The 21,008-nt window shown below is 43.8% G+C and overlaps 1 protein-coding gene across 2 annotated transcripts; it reads left to right on the top strand.

Moving 5' to 3' along the window:
• The first annotated feature begins 925 nt into the window (after positions 1–925).
• On the top strand, positions 926–20,300 carry slc22a17 (solute carrier family 22 member 17). 2 transcript variants are annotated; one of them, XM_076888056.1, is made up of 10 exons: positions 926–1,075; positions 2,984–3,544; positions 8,038–8,141; positions 9,888–10,042; positions 10,417–10,582; positions 11,029–11,153; positions 14,719–14,824; positions 15,047–15,270; positions 15,939–16,050; positions 17,557–20,300. In XM_076888056.1, the coding sequence occupies exons 1-10, from the start codon at positions 941–943 to the stop codon at positions 17,831–17,833; spliced, it is 1,965 nt and encodes a 654-aa protein (XP_076744171.1). In that variant the 5' UTR covers positions 926–940; the 3' UTR covers positions 17,834–20,300. The 2 variants fall into 2 exon arrangements, with proteins under 2 accessions (XP_076744171.1, XP_004569598.1); XM_004569541.6 differs by having other exon boundaries at positions 965–1,506.
• The last annotated feature ends 708 nt before the right edge of the window (positions 20,301–21,008 follow it).

Raw genomic sequence — 21,008 nt, 5'->3', positions numbered from 1 at the left:
TCGCCATTTTTGGTTAAAACAAACACAACCTAATGAGGACTCGCAGCTCAAATGCATGGCATGAATAAGTGACTTGGAATAAAGCGGAACCCCTGCTGTTTAAAGCATCGCCACAGACTTCTTTACATTTACAGTAGCATCAAGTGACATTTACTGAAGTCACACTTCTTGCACTAATGGCGGGCTGCTGCTGCTGCTGCATCACCAGAGGAACAAACCGTGATGGTGCCATCATGTGTAGCCTTTCAGTCATTACCGGCTGACACAGCACAAAGTGCTGTTATCTCTGTGTGCCAATGGATATTTTGTCCTCTATTGCAGATTAAAACTATCAGGAGTCATGATGAAACATGTGGATGCACTAATGAAATCTGTTGTGATAAGATAATAGGATAAGATAATATGGTGGATCACTGATTTCTTCTGGACTATCAACCATTAGAGTGAGTGCACATTTAAATTATATCATAAATAAGTTATGATGGACTGTCTCTCGTTTTTTTTTTCACCTGAAAGCAGCTCTGTAGCCGTGCCGCTGTCTCACACCTGCCTCTTCTCTATGATTTATGGCTCCACCATGCGGCAGGCAGCTCCATGCAGGCATTCTGCAGGAGACAGAGAGAGAGCACTCATAAACAGATATCTCACTCCGCTGCTGATTTTGTATGCTACTTTTACTGAGCAACAAGTTTCCTCCCGGTAAGACTTTTATCCGAGTGATTCATTAATTAACCCTGTAATAAATGAATTCCTAACAGAAGTGTTTAAAACAACTACTGATTCTAATAATTTCATGCTTTTGCTTAAAAAAAATCATTTGTTAATAAAACTAATCCTTCTCCAATGTGGCTAAATCTGTTGCTGAGTCATCGCCTCATTCCTTGTACACGATCTTTGATTGAGTGGCGCGGGCGGAGGGAGGGGGGCTGTCGCTCTGGCGATGTTTGCCGATTCTTCTCGAAGTGAGACTCGCCGCTGGCGGAGCTACTGCCCTTTAAACAGACACGGCTCTCCGCAGTTTTCCACCCGGTCTTTGTCCTTCGCTCCACTTCCTGCCGACGCCTGCCCCTTTAAGGTGATGCCGGGCACAGTTGTGCGTTATTGTTGAATTATTCTGTGTCATGTCGGCAGGGATAAACTTGGACTAAACAACACCGTTACACAGCAACCGACGGTGGGAGTGAAGGAGCAAGCGGAGCATCAACCCCTCCTCCGGCGGCATCATCATATGCTCACGCGGCGGAGGGACGTTGGCTGTGTTTAGGGACTAACGGAGAGTCCGGTGTCCTTGCCTGTGTCAAAGGCAAACGATTGTGTTCATCCGAGCCTTGCGGTACTTCTCCGGGACAGACATGTCTGTTTGTGTGGCAGACAGAGCGGAGGAGACGGTGTGAACGCGGTGAAACTCATCCGCTGTCCTCCTCTCTTAAGCCCGCGATGTTTGGGATGTTTCAGAGAGACGACGGGTGGCAGGATTTTGGCTCACAGTTAGCGTCGCTTTAAAGGGTGAGTAACAGTGTGCGCTTTGTTTTGAGGCCGCACAGGGGTGTGTAACACTGGCTGTGTGTGCTGGTCCAGAGTGCCGGGGCAGGTGTCTGCTCAGTCCGCCCGGCCCAGCTGCTCTAACGCCCCTACATCACGCTGCTGTTCTCTCCCTCGTTGCTTCGTTGCTCTTCTGTCCGGCGTACAGCCCAGCCAGCCCCCTCCCTCTTTGTTCACCCCCCTCCCCCCCGTGTCCTTTCCCTTCCTCGCGCGAAAGCTCTTATATAACCCTGTGGGATTCCTTTTTTTTCTTAGCAACACTTCCTGGCCCTGTGCGAGGAAAACACGATGACGTTGACCCACGGAGGGGCACCATGTGCACCTGCAGAGGAGACTGCTGCTGAGGGGGAGCACTCAGGGCTGCTAGTGGGGTCCCTGAGAACACCCACCGCTTTTCCATTTAGCTCAGGGTAAACAACAACATGTCAGGCTGTGACTGGCATCACAAAGCCTGTGAAATGTGTTATAGCCAGTAGCTGACAGTTTCTACGCACTAATTAGAGGCTTATGTTGACATTTCTTATGCTATGGATTATAATAGTAATGAGTATATATATTATACTTCCCTAAAGCTCAATGTGATGCTATTAAAATTGGTGGTTTTGTCTAAAAATCCCACACTGAGACATACTTGGCTTCGTGATAATCAGGCTTTGTTTTGAAAGAATCTCGTTCTTTTCCTGTACAGGTGTTTGCACACACACACACACACACCCACAGCTCTGATTGTATCAGGTTAAACGGAGCGTTTAGGTTTTGTTTGACGATGTCACATAAATACAAATGCAGTGGCTGGAGTAAGTGCACTGCCTCACTGACCTGTCATCGTAAAACTTTGCAAAGCTTATGCAGCGTGCAGTCCACCAGAGCTGCTGTTTCACTCAGACACATTGTGATCACTTCAAAACTAGCATGCAGTGATACCTTCAGGGGTTGTCATGAATTGGGCCTGTGTTCAAAGACAGAAACAGAAAGTTGGAGGTGCGATGAGAGCAGCTACGAGTTGCATCATGGGAAATGTAGGATCTCTTTCGTGTTGTTGGAAATTGAATTGATGAAGAATTCCTGGTAGAGCCTGAGTAGTGCTGGATTTCTTGAGCTGATGCTAATGTTTAGGGCAGGATATTGAAAAATTGGGTGAATATTACATATTAATGATATCAAAGTGGTGGCTACTCTGCTGCGTGATGCAGAGAGCTCTGAGAGGATCTGTAACACAGGAAAGGAAGTCTCTTCCGATATCACAGCAGCACTGGCAGATAACATTATCTCTATCTATTATCTATAAACAGTGGATGCGTTTGTTCTATTAAGATGGGCTTAGCTTTGAAACTGAAGCAGCTAAGTGGACTGTGTGGTGTTGACATGTCAGAGCGTCATATCTGTGTCCCATATTGGTGCTTGATCTGTAATAATGACGAGTAACCTTCTGCTCACACAGTTTTACCGAAGCTCTACTCTTCTGCCCGGGGACCAGCTTGCTCACCGTCCTCCATCCTGGTCCTCTGCCTTCAGTACTCCAGCGGCAATGACATCCCCGGACTCCCCGCCGATAGTTTCCCCATCTCCTTGCCCAGCTCCCCCTCCATCCCTCCCCTCCTCCCCTGTGCCCTCTTCCCCAGCGCCATCCTCCTCCTCGATCCCCGCGCCGCCCTCGCTGCCCCCCACCGGTGAAGTGATGGTGCTGGCTCTGGGCCGGAAGAAGCAGAGAGTGCTGATTGCGCTTTCCATCCTGCCCAACCTCTTCCTGGCCTTCCTGCTCTCTTCGGACCCTCTCATCACCCTCCCCCCTCACCACCACTGCCACCTGCCGGGCCCCGTGCCATCGCCTGAAGTGCTGAACGCCTCAGTACCTTGGGAGAAAGGGCGACGGCCCGGGGACAGCGGGGGCCCGTCCCAGTGTAAGCAGTATACCAATAGCAGTCAGTCTGCTGTGGTGGACTGCGAGAATGGATGGGACTACAATGTCACAGAGGGGCTGAAGAACAACATCGTCACTGAGGTAAAGTTTTACTGTGGGATCCTTTGAAGCTCTCTAATTATGGTCTTGGCCTGGATGATTGTTTTAGCTTGGTGAAGGGAAGATGAACTTCTTTTCAGGTGTAGCTTAAGAGCCTTAAAATAATAAAAAAACCTTTTTCATACTATATTGTTTCACCATAGCCTTACAGATCATGAATGCTCACTGTTTTGCAATGCCCTGCAGAACTATGATACAGCTGCACATATACTAACGACTTGGACAAAAAGTCTCCTGCCAGCTCCTCTGAAGGATCACTTTTTTTTTTAAATGTGTCGTCTTGTTAACTTTAAATGGCACCTCTGTTTTCTTACCTTCACCGTTTTTCAAAGCATGATGTTGACAGCATTGCACACTTAAATGGATCGGTTATGCTCGGAGGATTTTTTTTACCGGGCCTCCTCAAGTAGCTTTGCATGGTTTATGTTAAAAAAGAAGCCTTCCGTATCTTATACTTGGCCTCAGTGCAGTTTATCTTCTATCTAGAACAAACACTTTTAGCACCGCTCCCTTTGAACCAGCTTAGTTCTGAAAAAATGCCAAACAGAAGGTTGTAGAGCCCGGAGCAGAAACTTTGACCCTTCAGAGGTCTGCTTTATTCTCACCACAGGTTTTCTTCATGCATGTGTGTGAAGAAATCAGAGCTTGTTGATTGGTCATAACTGTAACCATAACCTGTGTACAGCATATCCCAGTCTGCTCTTGCTCCTTATGCAATACTGCTTAACCGATTCTTTCGTGTTCAAGTACAGCACTTTCACTCTCTGGGTCTTTATCCTTCTCTGGTTGAATCACTGGTAAAGCTGAGTAGTTTGGTATCATTTCGAAGCCCTCGCAGCTCTGCTAGGGATGAGTTTTGGCCACTGCTATGATGTCACAGCATCATCAGACTTTCATTCAGCTCTGGCCGTGTGGAGGATTGTTGAGCCAAGATGGGTAATAGACACAGAGTCTTTGACAAATGTGAGTTCAATCGATGCCATCAAGGTAGAGAGAGAGAGAGAGAGAGAGAGAGAGGGCTTTCAGGGATGTGTTGTCTGAATTGTCAGAGGTCAGACCTCAAAGGTGCTAATTTCACACATCAAAGCCCATTTTGTGGATCTTTAAGCACCCAGTGCTTATTCCTCTTTCATTTGACCAGTTTGGCCATGAGGAGAAGAGCACCTTGATGTTTTTGGTTTTTACAATTTGCTTGACATGATGGTTGCAAAGTGAGTTTCGACAATCCGGTGACTCATTCAGAAATGTGTGTTAACCCACGTCATATTGGCATGTTGTAAGACATGTTTCTTCAGAGAACCATGCCTAGAATGTCAGAGATCAACACCTCGCTAAAGGAGAACAGACCCTGCTTACAATCACATTAACTCTGCCACAGAAGGAGAAGAAAATGATTGGAAACTAAGGCTATTACAGCGTATTGTATGCTGTAACATTATAATCCAGTGTTAAGTTGACGGAACAAGCCGTGCACAAGCACAGGAGTGCATTTTCTAAGTGTTTATGATGTTAAAACTGAGTAGCCTTGATCATTTGTTTCACTGCTGTGAGAACAACTTCCAGTCTTTACACTGCAGTTTGTGTCTCATGTAATCTGTGTGTACACAGCCAGCAGGCAGGCTGAAAGATTATCTTCAGTGGAATATGATAATATTTGTCCTTTAAAAAGAACTGTGGCTCATTATGCTAGTGGAGGTTTGTTTCTCACTGATGTCGCTCGTTTTGTTCACAACAATGAAGCCAGTCATCGGCACCACTGCTGTTTTCTACCTGTCTCGGTTGTTTTTGTTGATATCAGGCACTCTGTGTGTGATGTTCTGACATACGCTGATGTGCGTTTTCACCCAGACCTCTGTTTCAAAGACTGTCAGCCCAGTCCTTGATGGCAGCTAACCTTTCTCACCAGGCTGATCACTATTTGGCCTGTTTCTTTTTTTGTGCCCACATGTGGGGAACCACACCCAGCTCAAATTTATGGTGTAAGGGCAGCTTGCTTGTAAACCACCCCATACCACTGCAGCAAGCTGAAGACACTGGAAGACTTTAGCAGAAGTGTTTGCCTGTAGTCTTCTCTGTCCCTGAGCTTTTAGAGTCAGGCTAACATATTTCATCAGCTAGCTGGAGGGTGATTGAGCGTTCCTCCAGAGCTGCTTTGCTTTGCTGGCAGTCTGGCAAGCAGGAAGCAGGACCGCCTCTGATCAGCCTCATCGCTTCCACGGGTCAATAAAGACCATCACTTTAATACAGGCAAACTTTACTTACCACCTCTATGCTGTAGATCTGTAAACGAATGCACACAAACTGCCATGCCTGTTGAAATATAAAACAGTGATATTTAACATCCTTTGTCTTTGGTTTAATGTAAAACTATGAATTTGTGACGTGTGAGCTGCGAGTTTGTTAGAGCGGTTGTTCATGTTGATATTATGAGGACATGCTTGCAGGTTTTGTTTATTACTGGAGGCACAAACCTGCTGCTTTCTGGTTCTCTCTCTCTCTCTCTAAACCAGCCTGGTAGCTTTCAGGACTTGTTTGTGCGCATTTTCGCCTCATCCTCGTCTTCCACAGCTTTCCACGCGTAGAGTTGCATGGTGTTCACTGTTGTGACTGCGTGTCTCAGCAACGGGACAGCTGATGTTATGTGACGGGCTTTAATGTTTCTGTGCACGGGTTCCAATTATGTAAGGCCGCTTAAATAACAAAAAAAATCACGGCCCTCTGCTCAGTCTCCCTCTAGATCATTAAAACCATTTTGCTTTCAGCAGCCAACAGGAAGCGACGTTAGCAGGACTCAGCTGTAAATGCAAATCAGTGGGTCGGCTTAATGTGATTAAACTCAGATCTGAGAGCAGAGATCTTTATTTTTTTATTTCCTTTTTAACAGATGTGCTGACTTTCTGTGTGGCTAACTCATGCAGTCACACGGGCATTTGTTTTCTAATCCACTCAGTGAACCTCGTACCATTTTATTGTTGCGGTGCTAACGAGTGATTATAGCAATACACCCACTATATGTATCGTGACCACACACATGCATGTGTGTAATGTCGTTACATCTTCCTGTGTTTCTAGTATTTGTCTAATGGGCTTTTCATCCCTATTGTAAGACAGCTGTGTTTACACCAGGGAGTGTATATATCATTTTTGCATAAATGCATAAATGGACCAGAACTAATGTCAGAGAAAAAAACTTTGTTTTTTTTTGTAAACTAAAATCTCTGACTTTGTTAATTTAATTAGTCAAATAACACATTTATTAATTAGTAAGTCAAGCGTACTGGCTCCCTTTATTAGACTGTGCTACTGAGCTGTCTTTTGAGGGTGGTGTAGCCACTTTTAACTCCACTGCTGTGTGGTGGTTATTACCGAGGGATGTGAACAATTTAGATTTAATTACTTTGGCTGATGTTATTTATTTTTATACTTACACTGCAGTAGATGGCAGACACTATGCAGCCTCTAAATGAACAAATGTGGGGATAACATGCTGTTAAATGATCAGGGGGTTAAAGAAAAACACAGATCACAAACAAGATGGAGGCAGTCACCTCGATGTCATCCATTGGTTAGTGAGGTTAATTATTAATCCCTGAGCTGAGCATTTTTCCCTCTAATGACCTGAAACTAGTGAGTGAGCCCATCAAATAATTACGAAAGTGTTTAGTGATGTTAGAGTTGAAGGAGCCAAAGGCTGATTTCTCTAAACTACACTGAAAGAGACTTTTATACAAGCAAAAATCTTTTTTGCTTTTCAGCTTATAAATCTGAGACTTCCACACCGGTGCCATGTTGTACAGTACTAACCATTAATCAAACCTAATTCATCTTTAGCTCAACTGGACAGGAGGAAAAAAAGGAGGTACTGTCTTGTGCTGCCATTCAGCAGTTTTGCTGAATACGCCAATTATTTACCAAATGAAACTGTAAAAGCGACAAAGCACTAAGTGGGCAAAGTATAATTAACAAGGTGTCTTGTTGCTAAATGCCCCCAAAATATCAGCAGTGAAGCAATCTTTGACAACTGATGCATTCAACCAGTCCCCTGAACTTGTGAGGTGTATAAATATATTGCTTCGGAGTTGGGTTCAAAATGGACAATAATGGGATCATTGTTTCTAACAGTTTATTTCAGTAATTTTACATGGCGATTCTGCACCTCTGCCCAGGCTGACCAGATGTCACCATTTTTATTTCTTGTCTCCCTGTCCCACATTTTGAGTAGTTCTGCAGGATGTTGTTTAAAGTTGGCCTTTTACCCAATGCATGTGAAGAAAGCAGAGAAGGCTTATTGCAGTTCAGTGGAGGCTAGGCTGTCTACTGTCACGCCCATTAGGAAATGTTACAAGTTACCAAACAGTCACAAGCTTTGCAGATTTTGTTGGAAATGATGGAAGACCAACCATCTACAAAGAAAATGAAACTGCTTGTTGCTAACTTGATTGGATATTAACTGAAAGACCTCTCTCCCTTCACAGTGGGATCTGGTGTGTGGTCAGTACTGGCTGGTCCCAGTGGAGGAGGTGTGTTTCATCCTGGGCGTCCTGACTGGCTGTCTCTGCTTGGGCTACGCCGCTGACAGGTAATGTATGCTCACACACACCCCCATCAGGGTTTCCTGCAGGTCTGTTTTTCATGGCAAGCAAACATCAGGAATGAACACTCAGCAGCCGGAAGGACAACACATACAGCCAAAAAGTGAGTTAATAAGTTACTGAGGCAGTTTGGAGAGACTGTTTGTGCCTTTCTTGTTTGGTCACTGTGGACAGACCCACACGGCACACAATGGCAGCCCATTGTGGGCTGAGTACTGGGGTGATTAGTAGGGCACATCTGGACACCGTGAAGCAGCCCATAGTGCGGGCTGACTGTGGGCTGCCCACATTTAGCAGAGAGGAGCATCCAATGGGGCCCATTGTAGGCCCACTATGGGTTTCCCACAGAAAACCCTTTACAGGGACCCCAAACTGCTATGGGCTAACCTACAAGGGGCCCATTTCTGTGGGGTGTCCATAGTGGGGACCCAAAAGGACAAAACTGAACCGTGACCTCCATGAACTAGCCTGAAGGACAACACCGCTGTGGCATCTGTGCACAATAAATGTGAGCATGCTCTGTGCACAGCCCCACAGTTCACCCACAGTTACCCTCCGTGGGCCCACATGGGCATGCTTCCTGGGAACATGTTCCAATAAAAGCCAGCCCGTCTGTGTGCAGACATCTGTGCTGTCAGATCATTTTGTTCCTCATTATTCTCTGTCCTCTTCTTACTTTGCAGTTTCATTACCTCACAGTCGTCATGCAGCACACAGAGACACACTCAGAAAAAGTAGCACGGTTTGCAGAATGAAATTTTCTATAGATTTACTGTGGCCTGCCAGTGCTTCCTCTATCCAACAGCAAGTTGTGGCCTCAGGCCAAAAGAGAAATTTATTACTCTTTTTATTTATCACAGTAAGATATAATTTGTGATGGAGGAAAAATACTGCTGTTTACTCAAGAAAATCTCATGGCTGTATTACAAACAATTTACCTCCCACAAGCAATTAATGGCAAATACATTTATGCTAAATTTGCATGCTTTATTTTGCTCAGTGGCCTCGGATGAGTCACACAAGTGAACCAGTGTGTGTCGTTTGAAGGGGAAGCTCTAGTTTTTGGGGGCAACTGCGAGGGAGATGATGCCACAGCTAACAGCTCTCATTAATTTGCTGACCAATTGAGCATAGCATTTGTTTGTTTAGACCGGTGACTTAATGGTGCCTCCTTGGGGGCACATGAAGAAGAAAAGGGAGCATTGCTAAGCTGCATGTTAGAAACTAAACAAGCAAACAAAAACTGGCTAATCGTTCATTAGTGAACAGTCGTGCTTTCCACTTGAGCTGTTTTTGGAAACGCAGCTTCCCTAAGCCTCTGTGATTGCAGCATTTCTTAGGCTCTTTCTTTTATTTCTTTTTTTATTCTAAACTCTTCGCGAGCTCTAAATTGTTCTGATTAATTTGTTTGTCTGGTAAACTACATGAAACTGGAAGTATAATGGCAGCATTAATGCTTAATGATGCTGTAAAAGTGTAGACTTCAAAGGGTGGCTCCCTGTTGTGTCTAAACTCTGTCAGTAGACTCCTGTCCTATTTTCTGTTCTATTCCCTCTCCGTGTTAATATTTAAGCACACGAGCAGCTGCTGCATTATCAGCATGTACAGTGTGATTTGTTGTTGTGCATCTGCTCCTGTACATGTGTTTTAATTTATCCCTGTTAATTTGAATCTGTGTTTGCTTACTTTGCTGAGTTTTAATCGTGTGTCTGTATCTCTGTGCTTCCCTGCAGGCTGGGCAGGTCCAAGACCCTCCTGACCTCTCTGACCCTCTCGGTGGTGTTCGGGGTGCTCGTGTGTGTCTCCCCGTATCCTTCTGTCTTCATCGTCATGCGTTTCTGTCTGGCGGCGGCCAGCGCGGGAGTCTATCTTACTCTGTATATCACCCGTGAGTGTTTCAGCCTTGAAGGATGGGCGTCATTTGTTTCATCAGAACCCACGGATCATCACACAGGAACAAACACTGTAATATGCAAACAGTCATGCACAGATGGTTTCCTCCACAGTACAGTCACCTACTTGAACTTCACCTAAAATCTCAGAGAGTCTCAATTCAGTAATTCCTCTCTCCTTTTCCTTGTGCCGCTAATGAGGCCTAGTGATCAAATCTACTTCTTCTAGCTTGCATTATATTTCAATGGAACCAAGTTTTGGGGCACATGATATTTATATTCTCTTGTTTTTTTTTAATGTTTAACCTTTCAGAATCTGAAAAGTGTAAATAAAAGATTAGTTAGCTTTGACATTGTGTTGTTTGTTCAGGTCTGGAGCTGTGTGAGCCGTCTCTCAGGCTGATGGCCACCACGCTGGCTGGCCTGACGACTGTAGCCGGGGAGCTGCTGCTGCTGGCCGTGGCCCTCGGGTGCCAATCTTGGAGGGGCCTGCTGGGAGCTGGGTCCGCCCCACTAACACTCTTTCTCAGCTACGGGTAGGAATGTGTCTCTTGTTATTTTTACTCAGGCTTTCACTTTCTGAATCATGAAGGAACCTGGGAGTGGTTTTGCGTAGTGCCTTGATGCCAGCTGACTTATTAAAAGCTTTGTTAGATGGTATTGATTCCAATCCCCTTTTCACACTGAGCTGGTGTCAGAACATATTAGAGCTCCTTTGTTTAAGGTCCGCAGTCCCTCTCAGATCTGGGTAACATACCGCATTATCAGAGATTATAAAAAGATTACTGGCAGTGAATTGCAGGTTTTAATAAGAGAGGATTATAGAACTTTGCTTCTTTGTGACCCGTGCTGGTTAGTTTTTATACTGAAGCAGCAAATTCAGGTGAAAGCAACAAAACCTTAAAGCTTCTAAATAGTTTTAGTGCTGAGTAAAGGTCACCTGAGATCAAAGAGTTAAAGTATATTCCTCCTCCTCCTGCAGAGTTCCTGGGGTGTTTCCAGAATCTCCTCGCTGGCTCCTTCTGTCGGAGCGATCTTCAGACATGAATGCATTCAGCGAGAGAAGAAACTCCAACAGAGACGTGAGGGACGACGAGAGCTTCACAGGTGTGTTTGCAGCACTGACGTTAGATCCTCGTTCTGTAAACGGAGAACAAATTCCCACTTTACCTCACTGCAGGGTTCAGCGCCAGGCGCTCGGCTTACGAAGCCTGCATTATTCATGGAATAACTGTGGCCGTGTGTTTCAATGTATATGACCCTCTCACGCACCACTTCCAAGAGCGGTAATGATGCTCAATTACTATTCATGATTTATTAAGAGCGGATGGTTCCTGCATTAAAATGGAAACATAATGGGACGTAATGACTTGCTGTTAAAAGATGGCCTAAGGCCAGGCGACCACTGAGCTCTGCCACTGTTTACATGTCAAATGTTTCCAGCTACGTAGTGTCAACTTTGCACTGTTCAGTGACCTCTGTGTTCTGCTAGCATTAGCTGTACTGAGGTTGATAGTTGTTAATAGTTGCAAAATCTACATTTTATGTTTCCATTCTGAGTGTATTAAAACCCCCCACAAAGCTTTTAACCTAAATTTGTCCATATTCTTTTATGTCGAGCTCTCATTCACAGATAAAGTGATCAAAGAACATCCCCTTTTGTTGTGATTACAGTTCAGATCAAATTAAAATGGGGATTTATTTGGGTGGTTACTGTAATGCTGTCACGCTAGCAGGAAGGACACTCAGGAATACTGATGACGTGCGGAAATGTTTCATGTAGCAACAAGTCTTAAAGAGAAATGGTGTGAATGTATTTGCTGGCCGTGTTTCTCTCCTGGAGAAGTATCTCAGCACCTGAGGCTAGATGAGGCTTACATAACTCTGACCTATATTTATCACAACAAGATGATAAAGATGTGCTGTAAGGACATGCTATAAAATAATCCTTCACGGCACCACCTACACATGATTGGCATATCAAAGTTAACAATAAGACTGAACTACAGGGAGTGCAGAATTATTAGGCAAATTGTATTTTTGAGGAATAATTTTATTATTGAACAACAACCATGTTCTCAATGAACCCAAAAAACTCATTAATATCAAAGTTTAATGTTTTTGGAAGTAGTTTTAGTTTGTTTTTAGTTTTAGCTATTTTAGGGGGATATCTGTGTGTGCAGGTGACTATTACTGTGCATAATTATTAGGCAACTTAACAAAAAACAAATGTATACCCATTTCAATTATTTATTTTTACCAGTGAAACCAATATAACATCTCCACATTCACAAATATACATTTCTGACATTCAAAAACAAAACAAAAACAAATCAGCGACCAATATAGCCACCTTTCTTTGCAAGGACACTCAAAAGCCTGCCATCCATGGATTCTGTCAGTGTTTTGATCTGTTCACCATCAACATTGCGTGCAGCAGCAACCACAGCCTCCCAGACACTGTTCAGGGAGGTGTACTGTTTTCCCTCCTTGTAAATCTCACATTTGATGATGGACCACAGGTTCTCAATGGGGTTCAGATCAGGTGAACAAGGAGGCCATGTCATTAGTTTTTCTTCTTTTATACCCTTTCTTGCCAGCCACGCTGTGGAGTACTTGGACGCATGTGATGGAGCATTGTCCTGCATGAAAATCATGTTTTTCTTGAAGGATGCAGACTTCTTCCTGTACCACTGCTTGAAGAAGGTGTCTTCCAGAAACTGGCAGTAGGACTGGGAGTTGAGCTTGACTCCATCCTCAACCCGAAAAGGCCCCACAAACTCATCTTTGATGATACCAGCCCAAACCAGTACTCCACCTTGCTGGCATTTGAGTCGGACTGGAGCTCTCTGCCCTTTACCAATCCAGCCACGGGCCCATCAAGACTCACTCTCATTTCATCAGTCCATAAAACCTTAGAAAAACCAGTCTTGAGATATTTCTTGGCCCAGTCTTGACGTTTCAGCTTGTGTGTCTTGTTCAGTGGTGGTCGTCTTTCAGCCTTTCTTACCTTGGCCATGTCTCTGAGTATTGCACACCTTGTGCTTTTGGGCACTCCAGTGATGTTGCAGCTCTGAAATATTGCCAAACTGGTGGCAAGTGGCATCTTGGCAGCTGCATGCTTGACTTTTCTCAGTTCATGGGCAGTTATTTTGCGCCTTGGTTTTTCCACACGCTTCTTGCGACCCTGTTGACTATTTTGAATGAAACGCTTGATTGTTCGATGATCACGCTTCAGAAGCTTTGCAATTTTGAGACTGCTGCATCCCTCTGCAAGATATCTCACTATTTTTGACTTTTCTGAGCCTGTCAAGTCCTTCTTTTGACCCATTTTGCCAAAGGAAAGGACGTTGCCTAATAATTATGCACACCTGATATAGGGTGTTGATGTCATTAGACCACACCCCTTCTCATTACAGAGATGCACATCACCTAATATGCTTAATTGGTAGTAGGCTTTCGAGCCTATACAGCTTGGAGTAAGACAACATGCATGAAGAGGATGATGTGGACAAAATACTCATTTGCCTAATAATTCTGCACTCCCTGTATGTTTTTATAGCTGACGTCTGTGAGCGGCAGACACAGATCAAGGACACAGTTCTGTAGTGAGGTCTCGCTGCAGTCGGAAAAAGTGTAGCAGTATGATGTGATGAAGAACATCATGTTTCATTTGTTTCATATGATCCATTAAAGGCCTTGAATTTCTCTCTCCACTTAGTCCTATGCTTTTACACACTCAGTGTTCCTGATTGGCTGATAACTGCATATTTGTCGGCTGCACAACCATGATGCGAATTTCCAGTTTTACCACAAGCCAAACGTGCATGTTTGTCTGTTAGACTGCAGTGACTGTGCAGGCCATTTAACGACAGTGAACTCATGTTTCATGTTCAGGAAGCCAGTCTGAGACGTTCTCAGATGTTCTCAGCTTTGTGACGTGGTCCTGCGATAAGCAGCCATCAGTAGCCGTCAGACACTCTGGAATAGACGGGGTCAGCAGCAATACTCAGGCATGCTCACTTGCTACTAAGGGGTCCAAAGTGTGCCAAGAAAATATCCTTTACACCATTACATCATCACCACAAGGCAGGACGGATCGATGTGTATATGTTTACATCAAATTCGGACACGTCCCTCTGTATGTGACGGCAGAAATCCCGTCCCATGAGAGCAGGCAGTTTTGCTGAGCTTTGTCAATTGTAATCTCAGTTTGCTGCTCTTAGCTGTATTCAGATGCTCTTCTGCGTACCTTGGTTGTAATGAGCGGTTATTTGAGCTTCAGTTTCCTTCATATCAACTCAGAGCAGTCTGGCTGAACTCCTCTGATCTCTGACATCAACGAGACACTTTCTCTTAGACTTTCCTCTTAAACCTCACAGCTGGCTGTTGACTTACAGTTAAATTGTCTCATGTTCTGGATCCTTTATTAAACATTTCTGCACAGCTTACAAATGCTAATGTAATGAACACATCACTGTGGTTCCTACTGTAATTGTACGGTTTATTAAATGGCCTCCTTATGGCCAGATTGAGACTCCACGCGTGTCCTCCTGCACGTCTCTTTTCCCCCTAGTAATAAGCTGACAGCGAGCGATTGATCAGCGAGCAACCAGGTCAGGCCGTCCTCGTCTGTGTTACCCGACTGTCATTTTTCTTTTCTCCTCTGCAGAGCTGGATTCAGAGCCAGCCCCCTCCTCAAAGCCCCACCTGTCCTTCCCTGAGCTCTTCCACAGCAGGAACATCTGGAAGAACATGTGCGTGCTCGGCTTCACCTCGTAAGTCATCTCACACTCCTGACATTATTTCAGCAACGCAGCAGTTTGGAGTCACTCCTTTGTGTTTGCGCAGTGTCTCATTTACAGCTCTGGCTGCCGCTGCCTCATATTTCATGCTTAAAGTGCTGCGAGACTCACCTTTGCTCGCTCATCTTTTCTATTTAAAACCTGTTTGGAAACACGAGTGCTTACTCTTTTGTTTCTCTGCCCTTCCTCCCTCAGATTCATCTCTCACGGCATTAGTCACTGTTACAGCTCTTTCCGAGGTGACGTCAGGGGCACCGCCCCCAGCTTCTATTGGACGTACCTGCTCTCTGTGTGTGCAGGCGGTGGAGCCTGGCTGTTGCTTTGGATGACCGTAGACAGGTGCGGTCGCCGCGGCATCCTGCTTCTCTCCATGACGATGACGGGGCTGGCCTCTTTGATCCTCCTGGGACTCATGGAGTGTAAGCCGGCTTTACTTGGTAGCAGAATAGTTTTCTCCAAGTAAATCTAGAGTCAAGTAAGGAAGGCTATTAATAAAAGTCAAGGTGGGCACAGTTTCACTTCAGTACCCTGCTGTTAGAGAGCCATTATGTTCGGATTAAAATCTTTGTTTGTTCAAATCCTGACTGGAATTTAAGTTGATGCTGATTCTGGGGCCATGTTGGATCCATCCCTCTCACACATCCTACTGCTCTCACTTCAGGCATTATGAAGTGTATTAGGAGCAAACCACTCAGCCCTGTTAATGGAAAAACCCGACCTGTGTTTTTTAATTTTTGCTCCCCCTCGACAACATTGTCTATGGAAAATCTGCTGTTGCCCAAATCTTGGTCTCCCCCTTGTGGCTGAAACCGAGTATGGCTTTCAGTTTATGTAGGACACTGCAGTGACAGCAAAGTCAAAGCTGTGTCCGGCCCTGAGCTTTAATCATGCATCAAAGCCTGAGAGGACAGTGGTGAGTGTTGTGGATCCTCTCAGTGGATGTTTATTGGTCCCTATGATCTGCAAAGGCTCATGGAAGCAAGATGTTGCAGTTTGATTCATAAATTAGAAAAACTAATGTCATAATAGATGCATGGTAGAAATGCTACACCTCAAAGGTTATCCCTGCTCTCCTCCTCCCTGTTAGATCTCAGTGAGACGGCCATCACGATTTTCTCAGTGCTGGGTCTCTTCTCTTCCCAAGCCACCGCCTCCCTCTGCATCCTCTTCACTGCAGAGGTCATGCCTACCATCATCAGGTAACACAGCAGCACTCTACAGTCACTCTGCAGCTCTTTTACTACGATGTTGTCCTTCTTGTAGTGTAGGTGAAAAAGAAATGCCAGCGTAGAAGGCGTTGATGTTTTTCTGTCAGTAAGAGCGTGTGCGGGCTGCCAGAATGAATCACAACATGTGAAATGCAGCAAATGTTAAAGAGAGGAAATTAAACAATTTGATACCACAACAACAGCTGTCTTTCTAAGTAGGAGGAGTTTCAAAAACAATGGAAGTATTTTTCCAGATTTAGTATAAAAAAATCGATCTGTTATCTAAGAAAATAATTGACTTTGTGGAGAAGAGAGATGAGAATACTTTGAAGTACAGTGAGATCTACAAACAAGCATCGTTTCTAACTCTGTGTGAGGGCAAAACAATCAGCGCCCAACAGACGACGGGAAGGACGACCTGCTCCGAAAACCTCCCCGAGGCCTGAAAAGGACGCATCGGTTCCCCCTAAAAAAAAATCATTATTTGTAACAGATGTAATAAGCTGAGACTTTTAATGAGTTTGGGTTCATCAAATCTTTATAGTTATTATAGCTGTGCGTTTTGCATTTTGTAAATATTTTTTCTTTCGTTTTTGACTTTTTGTTTTAATTCACTTAAATTTAATTGGTTTCCAGAGCAGCTTTAGTCATTTCAGTTTAGCCTTTAGTTTTATTTATTTTTTGCTTATTTATTTGTTTATTTATTTATCAAGTATTAATGTGTCATACCAGAGGCAAGATTTAGGAACATCAGTACAGGCATAACAAAAAACACACTGTTTGAAAATCTCAATAATCGCGAGCGTGGCAGCCTCATGAGGCAAGGTGGGATAATAAATTTGGCCAAACTAACAGATACTAAAACTAAGAAGTTTTTAAGTTCACAAAATTTTAATTTTAGATTCTTTTTCAAATTTTTTTATTTTATTTTTGACTTAAAATGTTTTTTTCACATTTAGTTTAGTTGTAATTAACTACAATAAGCTTGGGCTAACACAACAGCTGAACCTAGTCATCAACAAAAGGCTTAACTGAGTCACCATGTTTACCATTAAAGAAACTACCATTAAAGAAAACTGGAAAAATGGGACGACTGTGGTTCAGGGGTTTTGGGAAGCTCATCTGTAACCGGAAGGTTGCCGGTTTGATCCCCCAGCTCTCTCTGTCCTGGTCGTTGTGTCCTTGGGCAAGACACTTCACCTACCGCCTACTGGTGTTCCTCAGAGGGGCCGATAGCGCGATATGGCAGCCTCGCTTCTGTCAGTCTGCTCCAGGGCAGCTGTGGCTACAACTGTGGTTTGCCTGCACCAGTGTGTGAATGAATAGTGGAATTGTAAAGCGCTTTGGGTGCCTAGAAAAGCGCTATATAAATGCAATCCATTATTATTATTATTATTATTATTAAAAATGATAATTGATGAAAAGATAAGCAGAAATTGTATTAAGTGTAAGTAAATCTTGTCAGTTAACTGTGTGTGTGTGTGTGTGTGTGTGCAGAGGGAGCGGTGTAGGAGCCGTGCTCGCTCTGGGCTGCGTGGGCCGTCTCAGCTCCCCTCTCATGGACCTGCGAAACCACTACGGCTACTTCCTGCACCACGTCGTCTACTCCTCTCTGGCTCTGCTGGCCGTGCTGTCCATCCTGCTGCTGCCCGAGAGCAAGAGGAAGCCACTGCCCCAGACGCTGGCCGACGGTGAGCAGTACAGACGCCCCCCGCTGGGCAGGAGGAGACGGGACAATGTGCCGCTGCTGGCGACCCCCAACCCAGAGACCTAAAATACACTCTGTTAACACCACTCACTTTTACAGCCAGGACATTTTTCATCAATCATGTTCATGTAGAGGACAGACAAAGCAATATAAAAACCTAATAGGTAACCCAGAGCGACGGAGAGAAAAGGGCTGCAACAGATCATCACCGATCAGCATCCACGACACTGATGACAGCGATCAGACTTTCAGCTTTTTAACATATCATCGCTACAGACGTTAGCGATTGGGTGGAGCTGCCGTCATCTTCGTGTTTCTCTTTTTCCCGCCGTTCAGATGTGTGTTAATGTCCTTGTGAAGACACACAATCTTCACACGCATCTCCATCTCTTTCTGGCCGGACGGCGGCTCCCGCCCCCGCCGCGTGAAACACACCAGCACCCACTGCTGCACGCCATCCTCCATCCTGAGTGTGTCCATCACAGAGATGCTAGCTGCTTAGCATATTTGACTTGAAGAGTGGTCGTCGGTTATTCCTAGCATTTGTTTTAACCTGGAATCATGTGTTTGTTTTCTTTTTTTTTGCGTGTGTTTGCTGCGTATGACGACACAACATGTCCTCAGAGCTGTACAAAAGTCAGTTTTGTACCATTTTCTGTGACCTTTGTCGTAAAACCGTCTAGCTCTCCGAGCGGAGGAGGAACCACAGTTCTCAGATGTGTGATGTAACACTTGACAGGATTGTTGGGGTTAAACGCCTTGTAAATACTCTAGAGTTAGTTTCTTTAACTTCCTGGGGCATCTGAGTTGTGTTAAAGCAGACCCTGTGGCTGGATCCTTACAGTACAGTATGCTATGCAGTGAGGAAAAGCACTTTGAATCTTTTTTCTCTCTTCCTTTTTTTTTTTTTTTTTTTTAAAATAATGTTGAATCATTTGATTGAAGTCTTCAAAATCAAGGGAATAACAAGTCAGCTATTATAAATATTTGGAACAAAGGCTAAAACTTCTCTGAGCAGAGAACAAATGGTGGAAATCCACTCACTGACTCTGGCCTGGAGCCAGCGGTGTTTATATGTCTGTTTATATTTATGTTGTTCTTAAGCTTAATTAGTAAATTATCCAGAAGCATTAAGCTAAACTGGGTTGACATGGAATGAACCTTCCATTCTCTGGTGTCATTATTCAATAACAGTCAAGCTGTTGACCGTCACAACATTCCTATCTGCATGTCTGAAATCACTGAAGGGCTTTTTTTATGTATGTCCTCAGAAGCTAATAGTCAATACGTCTCTAGATGACCAGTCTCAGCTGTAAGAGAACAGACGGGTACCACAAACTCTAGTAGAAGTTTTTAAACGTGCTTTAAACGGCACACTTACTTTATTTTTTCTGAAGCTGAACGTGGAGTTATGATGGAGGTCGTCTGTTATTTTTAAATGAATGTTTATTCATGCTGGAGAAAGGACCTGATGATTACACTCCATTGGATTTGAATGGGAGTTGCAGAGGGCCCCGGAGCTCCAAATTAACCCCTGACTCCTCCTCCTCAAGCACGCTCCTGCGAGGTTTTCAGTCTCTAGTATGCTGGCTGAAGCCGTATCACGTATGGCACAAATTCAACCGTGTGTGTATGAGTGTATTTTCCCCCCTCAAGTTCACACCTGTGTGAATCTGTGTGTGTGTGTGATTTTAAACAGGATGGAGGTTTTGGTTAATTTGGACTCTGAGCACTAATTATGAAGGACGCACACCTCAGCTGATGGTCTCTTTCCCCGTCAGCCTTTGGTACATCTTTTTTCTTTTCCTGTGTACGTTGCACTCAAATCCTAACACTTATACACTGATAATTATTATCACTATGATTAACTTGGGTCGAATAATGTTATGTCTGACAACATTGATGATGTGTTCAATGATGAGTGTGATGCAATTAACTATAGCCTGATTTCATGTCAAATAAAACTGATTAAAAAACGTATGATGTGAGCAGTTTTGACTCGGGCAACCTTGATGTATACACTTCATTTGAAGAATCACTTTGAAAGTTTCTTCCTGTCCGTTCTTCTTTGTTCTGCAGGAATTTCAGCATCTCCTTTTTCATGCATGTTGTCCTCGTCCTGTGCTCCATGATGTTTTAGAGGTCATGTAACTCTGGGTTTAGTTGGCCTAGAGGTTTCTTGGTGTCATATTATTCACATATTCCCCGTCACAGTTGCTAACAAGGCTTTTTGGGTTTATCTATATCCAAATCAATACCCCAATGATCCACGTTTCCTATTCTGTACACATTTTGGAGGCATATTTGTAAAATGGATGTGTGGAAAACTGATTTTCTTGAAATGCGGATAGAAAGGATTATCAGCTAACCTAAGCAAACAAAGTTTGATTAAAATATGAATGAATCGTTGTAATCCCCATTATACGCAGGGTTGTATAACAGATGTTGTCTCTTTGTGCTGCTTGACTAAGCAAATTAAATAAGTGGCTGAGTAATCAAGTCGTGAAAATAAAGCGATGGTCTTTAGTGAAAACTGAGTGATTATTTCAGCCTTACTGTTCTGACATTTGGTGCGATTTTCATTCTCGGTACATAGAAAAACAATGAAATACACACACAGTCTTAAATTTGATGTTTAACTGAATGATGTGATTATAGGTATAAAACATTTTTCCATTAATGTAAACTCATCAGTCTACATGACTATTTCTGCTGGGTCTATATTTTGCGAAGGGTGACGGCACATAAAGCGGTGGCCTGATCATATCTCAGTGTGAATTGCTGTTTAATCTCTCTGATCTGTTTTGGAAAGACCTCTCGCCGTCTCTGAAAATCTGATCTGCCAGCTGGCTTAGAAGCGACGCTCTCCAGGAGGCTGACCACCCATCTATGATGAGAAAGAACGAGTAGCAAGGGCACATAAGATGATAGCATGAGACACAATATACTTTATAGTGTAAGGGTTTGGTCTTTATGAGTCTATGCAGTATATAGTTGGTCTTCTTTAGTTAGAGGCAGGACATGCAAACTAAAAATGATAACAGAATATTAGAAGAAGCCAAAATTCCTACAAAAATCTGAAAAGGAAAGCAAATAAAATGGAATCAGAAGCTATTCAATGTCGATTTTATCATCTACATTTTCTGTATTTATTCATTCACTTCTATTATGAAAAAAACTTTAAAATGTACGCACTGGTATACATGGTACAATTTTTAGATAAAAGCTGTGAATAGACTTT

This window comes from Maylandia zebra, linkage group LG9, assembly GCF_041146795.1.
Source record: "Maylandia zebra isolate NMK-2024a linkage group LG9, Mzebra_GT3a, whole genome shotgun sequence".
Classification (NCBI taxonomy): Eukaryota; Metazoa; Chordata; class Actinopteri; order Cichliformes; family Cichlidae; genus Maylandia; species Maylandia zebra.
The sequence above is the reverse complement of the archived record's forward strand: the minus strand, read 5'-3'. Positions and strand labels throughout refer to the sequence as shown.